General features: G+C 44.4%; 1 protein-coding gene across 1 annotated transcript; it reads right to left on the reverse strand.

Moving 5' to 3' along the window:
- Positions 1-326: 326 nt before the first annotated feature.
- On the reverse strand, positions 327-5,461 carry LOC131502507 (uncharacterized). The gene is given in 3 exon segments (XM_058713279.1): positions 327-1,840; positions 1,913-2,312; positions 2,314-5,461. Coding segments are annotated over 3 exon segments (4,656 nt in total). The 5' UTR covers positions 5,439-5,461; the 3' UTR covers positions 327-709.
- Positions 5,462-14,323: the final 8,862 nt, after the last annotated feature.

The following is a 14,323-nucleotide window of genomic DNA, read 5'->3' on the forward strand; positions in this document are numbered from 1 at the left end:
AAGTCCCAGTAATAATAGCAGCAATATTAAATTTATTTTAAAAATCTTGATATGAAATGTGCACAAGCATATAAAAAACAAAAACATCTATAAAATGTTAAATAAAGAAGGATTTTAATAACCCAGCCTTGTTATGCCCAGAATTCGTGATCCCCAAAGACCACTAGGGAGCCGAGTCTGATGCAAAAGCAAAAGAGCCTTTATTCGAGCTAGCTCGAGCTCAACCCCCTACCTGCACCGATGAGATACCGGGGAGAGAGAGCGAGTTTCAAAAGGACAAAGGCTTTATTGGGGCCTAGGGGTAGTTGGTGAGGTAATGGCAGTGGCCTCAGCAGATTGGCTGGGGAAGGGTCCGAGTCCTGTTAGGCAGGTGGAGGGGGGGGTTGCTCAAGGGGAGGAGGTGTGGTCAAGGTGAAGGACACAGAACAAGATGGAGTCGGCCGGCGTAGGCCTGCCCTTTCATTCCCCTCTTGTCATGTAGCTTACGGACCCAATCATGGGACCGGCTGCATTTATGGTGACAAGGGGAACAGAGTTTGGAGGTTTACACAAAGTTCTGGGAAGCAAGTGTCCCTGGGGTGGTTCTGGGAGGTCTGATTAAGTATTGTCCCCAAGCTGGTGTCTATGATCTGCCAGGTGATGGTTTGGGGGGCGTGGGGACTCCCGGCAGCATGAGCAATGACAAGCAGAGTTAACAGAGTTACCAATATTAGGTAGGTCGAATGCGCTGTAGCTTGAGCTTGAGCGGGTTGTGTTGGTCCCGACTGATGGCCCATCGTGTGACAACGTCCTTCCGGATCGAGGAGGGGTCTGCTGGCCGAGCGTGGGTGTGATGGACCCAGGTCGCGATGCCGTCTACTTTGAGAGCGGTGGGGGTTGTCAGCACCACGATGTAGGGTCCCTTCCAGCGCGGCTCAAGGGTCTCTCGGTGGTGCCTCTTGATGTAGACCCAGTCTCCCGGCCTGTACTGATGAGGTGTCAGGGTCGGGCCAGCCTCGTAGATGGCACGGAGGCGCGGCCAAATGTCCTCGTGCACCCTCTGGAGCCCCCTCAAGGAAAGAAAAAGTTCTTGATCTTTAAACTCAGCAATAAGTTCAGCTCGAAGGCTGGGAATAACAGGGGGTGGCCTGCCAAACATGATCTCGTAGGGAGTAAAACCCAGAGTGTAAGGAGTGTTTCTAACCCGGTAAAGGGCGTACGGTAGGAGAGTCACCCAGTCCCCGCCAGTCTCCATGGTTAATTTGGTAAGGGTCTCTTTTAGGGTTCTATTCATTCTTTCTACCAGTCCTGAGCTCTGGGGCCTATAAGCACAATGTAATTTCCAGTTTGCCCCCACCGCCTTGGCTACTGCCTGTGTTACCTGTGAGATAAAAGCTGGTCCATTGTCTGATCCTACCATGGCAGGAAAACCATACCTGGGTAAGATATCTTCTAGTAGCTTCTTAGCCACCGTCTGAGCCGTTTCATACTTGGTTGGGTATGCCTCCACCCAGCCAGAGAAGGTGTCTGTAAATACTAAAAGATATTTATAACCATACTTTCCTGGTTTGACTTCAGTGAAGTTGACTTCCCATTGGGCTCCCGGTCTGGTGCCTCTGAGCCTTGTTCCTTTTTTATTTGATGTGGCCCTCGCATTGGTGAGTTGGCAGGTCTTGCAGGCAGATACAACTTGCTCTATTTTGGTGTCCTGTTGGTGAATCTTGATTCTGGCATGTCGGATTAAGTCTTTTAATTTTTGGGCCCCCATGTGAGTAGACCGATGCATGTGCTCTAATATTGAGACTCTGAGCCGGTCTGGCAGCACGAGCTCCTTGTTAGGTGTATACCACCATCCCTTTATCTCCTGGGCCATGGGGAGTTTCTTGATATGCTGTAACTCCTCCTGGGAGTATTTGGGCAGGTCTGGTAAAACTGGGTCTCCCGGGTCCAGTAGTTGTATGGTCATGGTGGGGACTGAAGTAAGGGCTACTGCCTTGGCTGCCTGGTCAGCCTTTTGATTACCTCTAGCTACTGGATTATCAGCTTTTTGGTGCCCTTGGCAGTGGATAATGGCTAGCTTGGCAGGAAGCCATAAGGCCGTAAGCAGGTTAAGTATCTCCTGCTTATTTTTTATAGTCTGTCCTTCTGCTGTCAGTAACCCCCTCTCCTGATAAATTGACCCATGAATATGAGCTGTGCCAAACGCATAACGGCTGTCTGTGTAGATGTTAAGCCATTTTCCAGCTCCCAGCATCAGCGCCTTGGTGAGGGCTATAAGCTCTGCTCGCTGGGCTGATGTTCTGGAGGGTAGAGCCTCCGCCCATGTCCGTTTCGGTGACCACCGCTGCACCTGCATACCTGTGTCCGTCTTGCACAAAGCTGCTGCCATCAGTGAACCAAGTAGCCTTGGCATCGGGGAGGGGCCGGTCGGTCAGGTCTGTCCGGAATCCATGTACTTGTTCCAGGATTCCCCCACAGTCATGTAGTGGAGCACCTAGGTCAGGGTCAGGCAGCAGGGTTGCAGGATTGAGGGCTGCACTGGGGTGGAACCGCACTCGTGGAGGGTTGAGTAGGAGGCTCTGGTAATGAGTCACACGTGTGTTGCTCATCCATCTATCAGGAGGCTGTTTCAGGACCCCTTCAATGGTGTGTGGGGTCGTGATCCAGATCTCCTGTCCTAGGGTCAGTCTGTCTGCATCCTTGACTAGGAGTGCTGTCGCCACAATAATTCTTAGGCATGGCGGCCAGCCGGCAGCCACTGGGTCTAGTTTCTTGGACAGGTAAGCCACTGGGCGGTTCCAGGGGCCTAAGGCTTGAGTTAGAACCCGTTTTGCTATTCCCTTATGTTCGTCTACAAAGAGGTAGAAGGGCTTCGTAATGTCTGGTAGGCCCAGGACTGGGGCACTTAGGAGGGCCTTTTTTAACTGATTAAAGGCAGTTTCTTCTTTTTCAGCCCATTTAAATGTTTTCCCCTCTTTGGTAGTTTCATATAAGGGCCTGGCAATCTCAGCAAAACCTGGAACCCAGAGGCGGCAGTAGCCGGCTGATCCTAGGAATTCCCTCACTTCTCTTCGGGAGGTGGGAGTAGGGATCTTTAGGACAGTTTCTTTTCTGGCATCTGATAACCGCTGCTGTCCGCCCTCCAGGATATATCCCAGGTAACTTACCCTCTCCCTGCATATCTGAGCCTTCTTCGCAGATGCCTGGTACCCTAAGGCCCCCAGGGTAGCCAGCAGGTCCTGGGTCCCTCACTCACAGTCTTTGGCCGTGTTGGCAGCAATCAGGATGTCATCTACGTACTGTAGGAGGGTGAGGCCAGGGTGCTCCCTTCTGTACTCACCCAGGTCCTCATGTAGTGCCTCGTCAAAGATGGTGGGCAAATTTTTGAATCCCTGAGGTAGCCGTGTGCAGGTGAGTTGCCCACTGTAGCCCTCCTCTGGATCATGCCACTCGAAGGCAAACAAGGGTTGGCTCTGAGGTGCCAGCAGCAGACTGAAGAAAGCGTCCTTTAAATCTAGTACAGTATACCAGACCCTGGAAGGTGCCAAGGAGCTCAAGAGAGTATATGGGTTGGGAACAGTTGGGTGTATGTCCGTGACCCTCTTATTTACTTCCCGGAGGTCTTGTACTGGTCAGTAGTCATTTGTGTGAGGCTTTTTGACTGGCAGTAGGGGGGTGTTCCAGGGAGACTGGCAAGGAACTAGTACCCCTCGGCTTCGTAGTCTCCGGATGTGTGGCTGGATCCCCTTCCGGGCCTCCTGAGACATGGGGTATTGTTTGATCCTTACCGGACTGTCTCCTGGCTTGAGCTCTACCAGGACTGGGGTCCTATGAGTGGCTAGTCCTATTGCCCCCATCTCTGCCCAAACCGAGGGGAATTCTTGTAGCCATCTGTCTGTATTATCCTCTCTCGGGAGTGCCTCCTGGTGGAGGCGGTATTCATCCTCCAGTTTCATGGTCAGGACCTGGATGGGGTGGCCCTTGCCATTGGTGACCTGAGGCCCCCTTTGTCTGAAAGTTATCTGAGCTCCAATCTTGGTCAGTAAGTCCCATCCTAACAGCGGGTAGGGGCATTCTGGTATTACCATAAAGGAGTGGGATACCAGGCCTGTCCCCAAATCTACTGTTCTTTGGGTAGTCCATGAATACTGGCTCATACCAGTTGCCCCTTGTACCCAGGACTTCTTGCTGGCTAGTTTTCCTTGTGGGGTGTGGAGGACCGAATGTTGTGCTCTGGTGTCGACAAGGAAGTCAACAGGGGTCCCCTCCACTTTAAGAGTTACCCTGGGTTCGGGGACAGGGTCCGAACCCCAACTCCCCTAATCACTTAGTTCATCTAACTTTAGGACTTTTACTGGATCAGTCTTGCTTCCCTTCCCACTGGCCCTTTTTGGACAATCTCGGGCCCAATGCCCTATCTCCTTGCAGTATGCGCACTGATCCTTCTGCAGCCTCTGCTTTCCCCCCTTGGTGGTTCCTTTACCTTTTCTTGCATCGTCTGCCAGCTGCCGGAGACGGCGGTCTCGTTCCTCAGGGAAGTCAGCAGTGGTAGCTAGTAGTATTCTGGCCGGGTCTCGAGTCTGCTTACTGCTGGCAGCCGCCATGGCGCGACCCTGCTTGTCCTCAGGAGGCTCCTGGTTATTATATACCTTTTCGGCTACCACCAGTAAGTCCTGCAGACTTTTTTCTCCTAGTCTATCTATTTTCTGTAATTTTCTCCTAATGTCTATGGCCGATTGGTTTACAAAGGCCATGATAACAGCTGCCTTACTTTCCGGAGCCTCTGGATCCATGGGGGTATAGGTACGGAATGCCTCCATGATCCATTCTAAAAAGGCAGCCGGAGATTCATCTTTTCCCTGTTGTACATTTCCTACCTTGGCCAAATTGGTTGGCTTTCTAGCAGCCATTCGGAGACCCCCCATTAGAGTCTGGCGGTAGACCCGGAGCCTCTCCTTACCTTCTGCCGTGTTGAAATCCCACTGGGGCCGACTTAAGGGGAAGGAGGCATCTATCTGAGCCTGGTTGGTGGTGGGATTCCTGTCTGTGCCCGGAACTAGTTTTCAGGCCCCATTGAGGATTCTTTCTCTTTCTTCAGTTGTGAACAGGACCTGCAAAAGCTGCTGGCAATCGTCCCACGTGGGCTGATGGGTAAAAAGAACAGAGTCTAATAAATCAATAAGCCCTGCCGGTTTCTTGGAAAACTTAGGATTCTGAGCTTTCCAATTGTAGAGGTCATTAGTGGCGAAAGGCCAATAGTGATGGGGCTGATTCCCCTCCGCGTCTGGGGGTCCGGTGGCTCGCAGGGGCAGAATAGTGGAGTTGGTGGCAGAGGCGGATTGCTCCCTCTGAGCCCTTTGTCTGGTAAAGGGCGGGCTTCCCACTGGAGAGTTTCCGCCTCCCGCTCTCAGAACAGCGTCTGCCTCCCCCGGAGGGGGAGGATGGTGTTCTTCCAGCATCCTAGAGGGGTTATATGGGGGAGGAAAAATTAATTCTTCTTCAGTCTCCCCTTGTAGAACAGGGTAGAGGGGTGCTGAAGGCTGGGTAAGACTTTTCTTCTTCTTTGTCCCCGGCAAAGCAAGAATGGGTTTTGGCTCTGGAGGGAGCAGGGCTAGGAAGGGCTTAAGCCAAGAGGGTGGGTCTTCTACAAGGTCCTGACAAGTGATAATGTAAGGGAGCTGATCAAGATGGCCCGTCTTAGGCCGAGAGATGATACTCCTGATTTGGTGGATGGTAGGGAGGTCGAAGGTCCCCTCTGGTGGCCATCCAACATTGAAAGTTGGCCACTCGTTAGAACAAAAAAACTGCCACGGACCCTTTCAGACTTCCACACTGAGGTTGTTAGCTCTTCCCCTCACATCCTTAAAGTGATCAATCATAATACTTAGAGGAGTAGTCTGAGTCTGTCCCATAATGTCCATCCAGTAACGGTAACAGAACAAAACAGAGAAACACAAAAACAGACAAACAGAGGGCCCCTAGAAAGTCTTCCAACTCCATGGAAGCAAAACTGAAAGCTAGCTTAGACCTTTGAGGGGATTCCACGTCCCTCCAAAACCGATGAGGGGATTCCATGTCCCTCCAAAACCGAAAGCTAGACGACGGCCTCACGCCGACCAGCGGGAGCGACCCGCCTCGTCTCAGAACTTTGAGGGGATTCCACGTCCCTCCAAAACTGATGAGGGGATTCTATGTCCCTCCAGAAGGGAGGATAGGAACGTCTTCCGAAACTCCCGGCCCATGATCCTCCAGTGCGTCCACTTAGACCGCGTCGGGCACTACCAGAATTCCAGAAATGAGCTCACACAGAAAAGACAGAACAAACAGACCGACACTAATCGTGGCCAGTCAGGCTCTCCGGGTCGGGGGTCCCTCGGGGGTCTTGGGGATCCCGGACGAGCCCCCAAATGTTATGCCCAGAATTCGTGATCCTCAAAGACCACTAGGGAGCCGAGTCCGATGCAAAAGCAAAAGAGCCTTTATTCGAGCTAGCTAGAGCTCAATCCCCTACCTGCACCGACGCAGCGGTGAGATATCGGGCACAGAGAGCGAGTTTCAAAAGGACAAAGGTTTTAGTGGGGCCTAGGGGCAGTTGGTGAGGTAATGGCTGTGGCCTCAGCAGATTGGCTGGGGAAGGGTCCGAGTCCTGTTAGGCAGGTGGAGGGGGGGATTGCTCAAGGGGAGGAGGTGTGGTCAAGGTGAAGGACACAGAACAAGATGGAGTCAGCCGGCGTAGGCCCACCCTTTCAGCTTAACTTCCAGTGTGATTCTTTGTTCTCCCCCATCGGTAAAATTTCTGTGGAGAAATAATGTATTTACTATGTCAGGTGATGGATATGTTAATTTGCTTGATTGTGGTAATCATTTCGCAATGCAGATATACATCAAATCATTATGTTGTATACTTTAAATAATATAATTTTACTTGTCAACTGTACCTCAATAAAGATGTGAAAAAAATAATTGATCAAATGCAAAGACTTTATTGAAACACAATGCTGGCAATTAAAGTTCAATATAATAAGTGAATAGTTTAAAAGTTCTGCTTTCTTTGTGGCATGTTCTATACTGCTTTCTTTACTTATCTTTTTGGTTCCTATTTTAGAATCACGCTCTATGGGTTGCCACAATGAATTAGGCCCGAGGCTGCTTTGTGTTTGGATCCATTCACCTTCTTTATACAGGCCAAACTGAAACAAGTGTGAGTTCAAGGGGTTAGGGGGCATCTTCTAAGCCTCTTCAACAGCTATCATGTGTTGCTACTCACTGAAGCCCTGGGATGTATGTGGGGGAAAGGTGCAAAGCATTAGAGCAAGTTTAATCAATACACTATACTAAAATTGACATTTCTTCCTTCCTGAGCCTTGGGCCTGTTTCTTTAGATTGACTGTAGCTATTATAAACAGCTAGTAAAGGACTTATGTCTAAGAAGGTGACCTTGAACAAAACAGAAAAATGCAAATCTTGGATATATACCAATGTAATAATTTGTATTTATGTATTTTTGTTCACATGAGCAATACCACAATCTGTTGAGTAGGAAGCTCTTCTCCTTTAAAGAGGATTGGCTAATCCTACAGGATAAAATGAAATAGGCCTTTTTACTGATTGGAGGGACTTTCTCACCTCTCAGAACCTAGATTTCAAGACAGTAGAGAGGAGCTGCCTCTAATCACGTGCAATCATGGAAGATATAAATGTCATTCCTGAGCCCAGACCTTTTGATACAAGTGTCAGTGAAAGCAACAAAATCAGTAGCAGCACCAGCAGTTTAAGAAAGTGGACAGTTTCTGGGGAAGCCAATATCTTGGGCAGCAGTTGCTGACAAATTTACCTTCAGAAGTTATATGTGAGTTCTGACCATACTGGCAAGCTGTAAGAGATACCAGTGCTTACCCTAGACATGAAGATAAACATGCCACTCCATAAGACTGTTGTTGGCACCAGTAGTGGTCACTTGTAATGAAATATGTGTCCAGCAAAATAAAGATATTTGGGGTTCAGACCAGAAGCTTCAGGGAAGAATAAGATAAGAAAGGGCAGAAATAAGCTGAAAAATATATTCTGGAATAGACAAGTATAAACTCTCATAAATAAATGACTTGAGGTGGTGGGATGAGGGGGAGTACTATGGACTGAATTGTGTCCATCAAAAATTTATATGCTGGGAACCCTAATCCCTAATGTGATTTTATTTGAAGATGGAGGCTCTGAGGAGGTTAATAAGGTTAAATGAGGTCATAAGAGTGGGATTACTGTCCTCCTAAGACATAGGAAAGCTCTCTCTCTCCAGCATGTAAAGGCACGGAATGAAGGTAGCATCTACAAACAAGGAAGAGAGCTTTCTCTGGAAACCAAATTAGCCAGCACCTTAATCTCAGACTTCCCATATTCCAAAACCATGAGAAATAATTTTCTGTTGTTTAAGCCACCCAGGCTATGGTACTTTGTTATGGCCCCATGATCAGACTGACACAGATTTTGGTACTGAGAAGCAGAGCGCTGCTGTAACAAATACCTAAAAAAGTGTCAATGGAATTAAAGCCGGGTACTGAATAGAGGCTGGAGGATTTTTAAGGTGTGTGCTAGAAAAATCCTGGATTGCCATGAAGGGACTGTTGGTAGAAATATGGATGCTAAAGGTGATTCTTGTGAGAGCTCAGAAAGAAAAGAAGAGAGCTGTAGAGAAAGCCTCCATCTTCTTAGAGAATACATAATCATGGAAAACATTATTGATAGAAATAAGGACATTAAGGGTCATTCTGACCAAATCTCAGGTGGAAATGAGGAGTAGCTTATCAGAAACTGGAGGAAAGGCAATCATTGTAATAAAGTGACAAAGTACTTGGCTGAATTGTGTTCTAGTTTTGATGAAAGGTAGAAATTCCTAGTGATAAAACTGAATATTTAGTTCTGAAGATTTCTAAGCAAAGTGTTGAAGGTATGGCCTTGCCCCTTTTTAATACTTACAGTAAAATGCAAGAGGAGAGAGATAAATTTAAGGAGTTGTTTAGCAAAAGGAACCAGAACTTGAAGATCTGGAAAACTCTAATCATGTCCATAATACAACAAATAAGGAAGACGGTTCTGAAGAGAACATTAAGGGTGTGGCTAAACAACCATTTGATAAGGAAATTAGTATGGGTATGAACCACAAATATAGTCAGTAACCACAGAAGAAGCAAGCAATAGAAATGGCATTATATCAACAGAAGCACTGCCAGCTGGGACTAAAAGACACAGAAAAAATGAGATCAAATGAAAGAAGGGAAAAATCACCCAGAAGGTGTGTTGGAGATCATCAGGGCTGCCACTTCCCAACACAGGCTCAGAGGCCAAACCTGCTTTTTCCTCAGTTCCGGAGAATGAGAGCCTTGCCGAGAGCAAAGGGGAAAGGCTATCCATCTGACCTGAATGGGTGGGGTCCCCTCCAGCTCTGTGGGTGACACTGCACCACTGTGGTCCTGAAGGACAGAGCATCAAGCCAAAGAGGATTATTCTCTAGCCTTAAAAACTAATGGAATTTGCCTTGCTAGGTTTTGGGCTTGTTTGGAACCCATAATCCCTTCCTTCTTTCCAATTTTTCCCTTTTGGAATGGGGATGTTTATCCTATGCCTATCCCACCATTATATTTTGGAAGCACACAACTTGTTTGGTTTCACAGGTTCACAGCTGGAAAATAATTTTACCTGAAGATGAACTGTATTAGTTTAGTATTAGTATCTCAAGTGTTACTCAAATCTTATTTAGATGATATTTAGATGAAACGTTGGACTTTAGAGTTGACGCTGAAATAAGTTAAAACCATTGGTATTTTTGGAGTAGAATGAATGTGTTTTGCATGTGAGAAGGACATGCATTTTGGAGGCCCATGGGTGTAATGCCATGGACTAAATTATGTCCCCGTCAAAATTCGTTCTTGAAGCCTTAACCCCAAGTGACTACATATGAAGATAGAGCCTATAAGAGGTAATTAAGGTTAGGTGGCGTCCTGATTTGGTAGGATTGGTGTCCTTATGAGAAGAGACACAAGAGGTGTCTCTCTCTCTCCCCCTCCCCTTCTGGATATATATATATATATATATATATATATATATATGAAGGCATAGTGAGAAGGAAGCTGTCTATAAACCAGGAAGAGAACCCACATCAGTAACCAAATCAGCTGCCACCTTGATCTTGGAGTTACCAGCCTTCAGAACTTGAGAAACAGATTTCTGTTGTTTAGACTACCCAGCCTAGGGGCACCTGGGTGGCTCAGTCAGCTAAACATCTGTCTCTTGATTTCGGCTCAGGTCATTATCTCACAGTTTGTGAGTTCAAGCCCTGCATCGGGCTCTGTGCTGGCAGTGCAGAGCCTGTTTAGGATTCTCTGTCTCTCTCTCTCTGCCCCTCCCCTGCTTGCCCTCTCGCTTTCTCTCTCTATCAAAAATAAATGAATAAACTTTAATAAAAGACTGACTAACCCCTTAGTATTCTGTTATGGCAGCCCAAGCAAACTAATATGGGGGTGGTGGCAGTGACATGCATTTAGAATGGTTAGGGCTATCAGTATCAGTTCCTTAGACACAGAGATACACAAGAATTCAGATTTACACCACAATTAATATTCAATGGATAGACAGTGGGATTGGGGTGTCAAGTTTTGCCTGGAAAAAGTACACATACTTCTACACTGGAGAATAATCCAACTAAAGAGTTACTATTTAAGAATGAAAACACACCTGTAGGTGCTATGAGTAATGTCTTACATGGAGCCAGAAGATCTGATATCTGATAGCACAGGCCAAGGTGAATTCATTTGTGACTTCAAAATGTTAGTTAAGTTGCATTTTTGTAGACAAAGTCCCACATGGGGATCAAGGCTCCTACACTGGGAAAATATTTTTGATCAGTGTTTCTTGTTAGTTGCATTCTGATTTCTGGCAGAATGTATATCATTTTTAATGACTCCCTAAAGGCAAAACCTTATGAAGTATAAGCAGAGGGGCAGCACAGGGCTAATGAAAGCCTTGGGATCTCTACAGGATAACAAAAATACAGAGATAAGAGCAGAGAATTGGAAACTTGGGAAATTCAGGGCCCCGAACTTTTGCCTTTTACAAATGTCAGAACCCTGATCATAACATAGAAATGTAAGATATATATTAAGTGGAAAAAAAGGATTACCTGTTTTTTCCTAAACCTTATCGATGAGTTTCTGGTGATATGATATATTTATGTATACTGGGATACACATTTAAACTTAGAAAAAAGTGAGTTTCATGAGAGATTTAATCCAGTTTTTGGAATGGGGAATTGGAAGCCTATTTTAGCAACCACCTTTAAAGAATTAACACATATAAGGGAATGGGTCAAATTACTGACAGTAGTTTTCTTTGGCCATTGGGATTATGAGTGGCAGTCTAATGGTAAAGAGTGTAGGCTCTCAAGATAGACTGCTTGAGTTTGAATCTTGACTAAAGTGTGATACCTTAGGAAAATTTCTGAAGTTTTCTGCACCATGTTTCTTCATTTGTAGAAAAGTAAATATCAATAACATCTTCTGCCTTTGGCTGTTGTGAGCATTAAATAAAATAATCCATTGGAAAAAATAGCAGAATATCTTATCCATAGTAACTGCTCCAACACTGTTATACTGTTAGGTATTATTTTCTTCAAAAATTTCAGAATCTTCTACAATAAAACTATATTCTTTTATTAGCAGAAAAATGTTATATTGAAAAGATATAACACTATTGGGGCATCTGGGTGATTCAGTCAGTTAAGCATCCAACTCTTGATTTCAGCTCAGGTCATGATTTGTAAGATAGAGCCCCATGTTGTCAGCGCAGGGCCTGCTTGGGATTCTCTCTCTCCCTATCTTCCCCTCCCCTTCTTACACTCTCTCTCTCAAAATAAATAAATAAACTAAATATATAATATATATATATATACATATATATATAAAACACTATTGAAATATACATAAATATATATCCTTTATTTTGTGTATCTTGCAATTTTAGATTTGGACATACTTTTAGTCATTTATTTTGTAATCCAGCAAAACTAATCTGGATTCTAGACAAATAATATATATACAATCTACATTTTAATGTTCATAGCTCTTGCATTCCATTTCTGACAGTGGTCCACTGTGGGAGTTTATACATGTTATATAATCCCTCTATGTAAAATGAGGATAATAATACCGAGTTTGTATGGTTGTGGTGGTGATTAGGTTAGGTAAACAGGAAAGGCTTCTCCTTGCATAGTGGCTGGCATACAAAAGACATTTAATCAGTATTAGTGACCATCATCTTCTACTCACCTTAACAAGTTAGACCAAGTAGTCTGGCATGTACTACGTTTCAGTACAGTTGTTTTTCAATATTGAAATCCAGTTCAGGCCACAATATCTTCTTGCCAATGTTTCATGTAAGCAATTTCCAAATATACATAGATTGTGTAGCCAAAACACACTTGTATCAACTTTTTATTTTGCAATAACCATGGGGTAATCTGCAATATATACCTTCAATGTCAATTTTCTGTGTGGTGCATAAATGATTATCTCAAGAAGTTCCCTAAGGAACATCCACTCACTGAAATTAAAGCATGTTCAGTCTGAAATTCCATTACCTGGGCAATTTGATCAGGCTAAAGGTGTGAGTCATAGAAATCTTTTAATATCAAAGCTTCCATATAGGTGTCATATTACCATCTGAGGTATGAAGTGGTAGACAATGGTTTATAGCATATTTATTTATTCAAAGTTTATATATCTGTTTTGAGAGAGAGAGAGAGCATGAGTGGGGGAGGAGCAGAAAGAGAGAAAGAATCCCAAGCAGGCTCTGTGCCGACAGCGCGGCTCTATCTCATGAACTGTGAGATCATGTCCTGAGCCGAAACCAAGAGTTGGATGCTTCACAGACTGAGCCACCCAGGTGCCCCTATTTTTGCTTAAAATACACAGATACTACCTCTATTATGGTATAATTAACTTTTCATACTTACCCTGTGAAGAATCTCAAAAGAGACTTAATATACATTGTGAACACGCCAATTAAAGACATTATGGAATGTCTTGAGATTTATAATGATAGAAAAGACTTTTTGTCAATTTCTGTTTATTTTTATTTTGTGCATGAAATTACTCTTGAGTAGTTAACAATCAGTATCTCAATGCCATCTGGCATTTTGTGGATAAGCACATCTCCAAAATCATAAGGTGAAATATCAATTGTAAAAAACAGAGGTTTATGTTCTCTGTAATGTACTAGAACAGGCTCTTAAGTCAATAACTGTTTGCTAGTATCAAAAAAATCCTTAAAACTAGAAATTCATTGCCATAGAGTATCAGACAGCCCTACTCTCACAATCCAAGAAGTGCTACAGCTCAGCAGAAATTGCCTTTTGTGAAATAAAAGTTGATACACTGAAAATTGCCAGAAGCCCCTTGAAGCCTACCCATTCCTAAAGATAGTTTGAAGATCCATTTTTGTTTTGAAGCAGGTAACTTACCAATTCTACTAAGTGAACATTAGCAGCACTGATGTAATAGACTATGTTTTCCAAATTCTGAGCCTTTTCATTCTCTAAACCTGAATTCCTGATGTGTAGTGATTAAGGGCAGCAATCTTTGACGTCAGGGAGACCTTGGTTTGAATCCTGCCTCCATCAATATCTTGTGACACTTAATGAATTACTTAATCTCTCTGAGTCTCAATTTTCTCATCTGTTAAGTGGTAATAGTCCTCAAGTTTGTTTACAAGGATTAAATGAGTTCATATAATGATCTCCAATTCATTAGTCTATCTGTTTCTATCTTCTGCACCCAGAACTTCGAAGTAGCAATGATCAAGATTAACAATGGCATATTAAAATATTATTTACATATTATTGCAAATAATTTTACTTATAGAACATATAATTAATATATTGCCCTCTCAACAGCATTTAACCCAACTAGACATGCCCTCCTGAAGCACTCTCCTCTCTTCATTTCTGGGACACCACATTCTCTTGACTGTCTACTGCTTTTTCTCAGTCTCCTTTGCCAGTCCAACATTCTCTGTGCAGTCTTAAATCTTGGTGTGTTTGACGACTTAATCTTAGGATCCTTCTCTTCCATTCTGCTCTTTTCTCTCCTCTTCACTCTTCATTTTTCCTCTATAATCACTGTCTAGGAGACTCAATTCTAGTATTGTGGTTTTAAATACTATTAGTTTCTTGATGATTTCCAAATTTCCATCTAAAACCCAGACCTCTGTTCTGATCCAGATTTGTATTTTGCAACTTTTTGACATCACACCACTTAGATATTTGATAGGCATCCAAAGTTAGTGTGTCAAAAAAGAC

Source organism: Neofelis nebulosa, chromosome X, assembly GCF_028018385.1.
Source record: "Neofelis nebulosa isolate mNeoNeb1 chromosome X, mNeoNeb1.pri, whole genome shotgun sequence".
Lineage (NCBI taxonomy): Eukaryota > Metazoa > Chordata > Mammalia > Carnivora > Felidae > Neofelis > Neofelis nebulosa.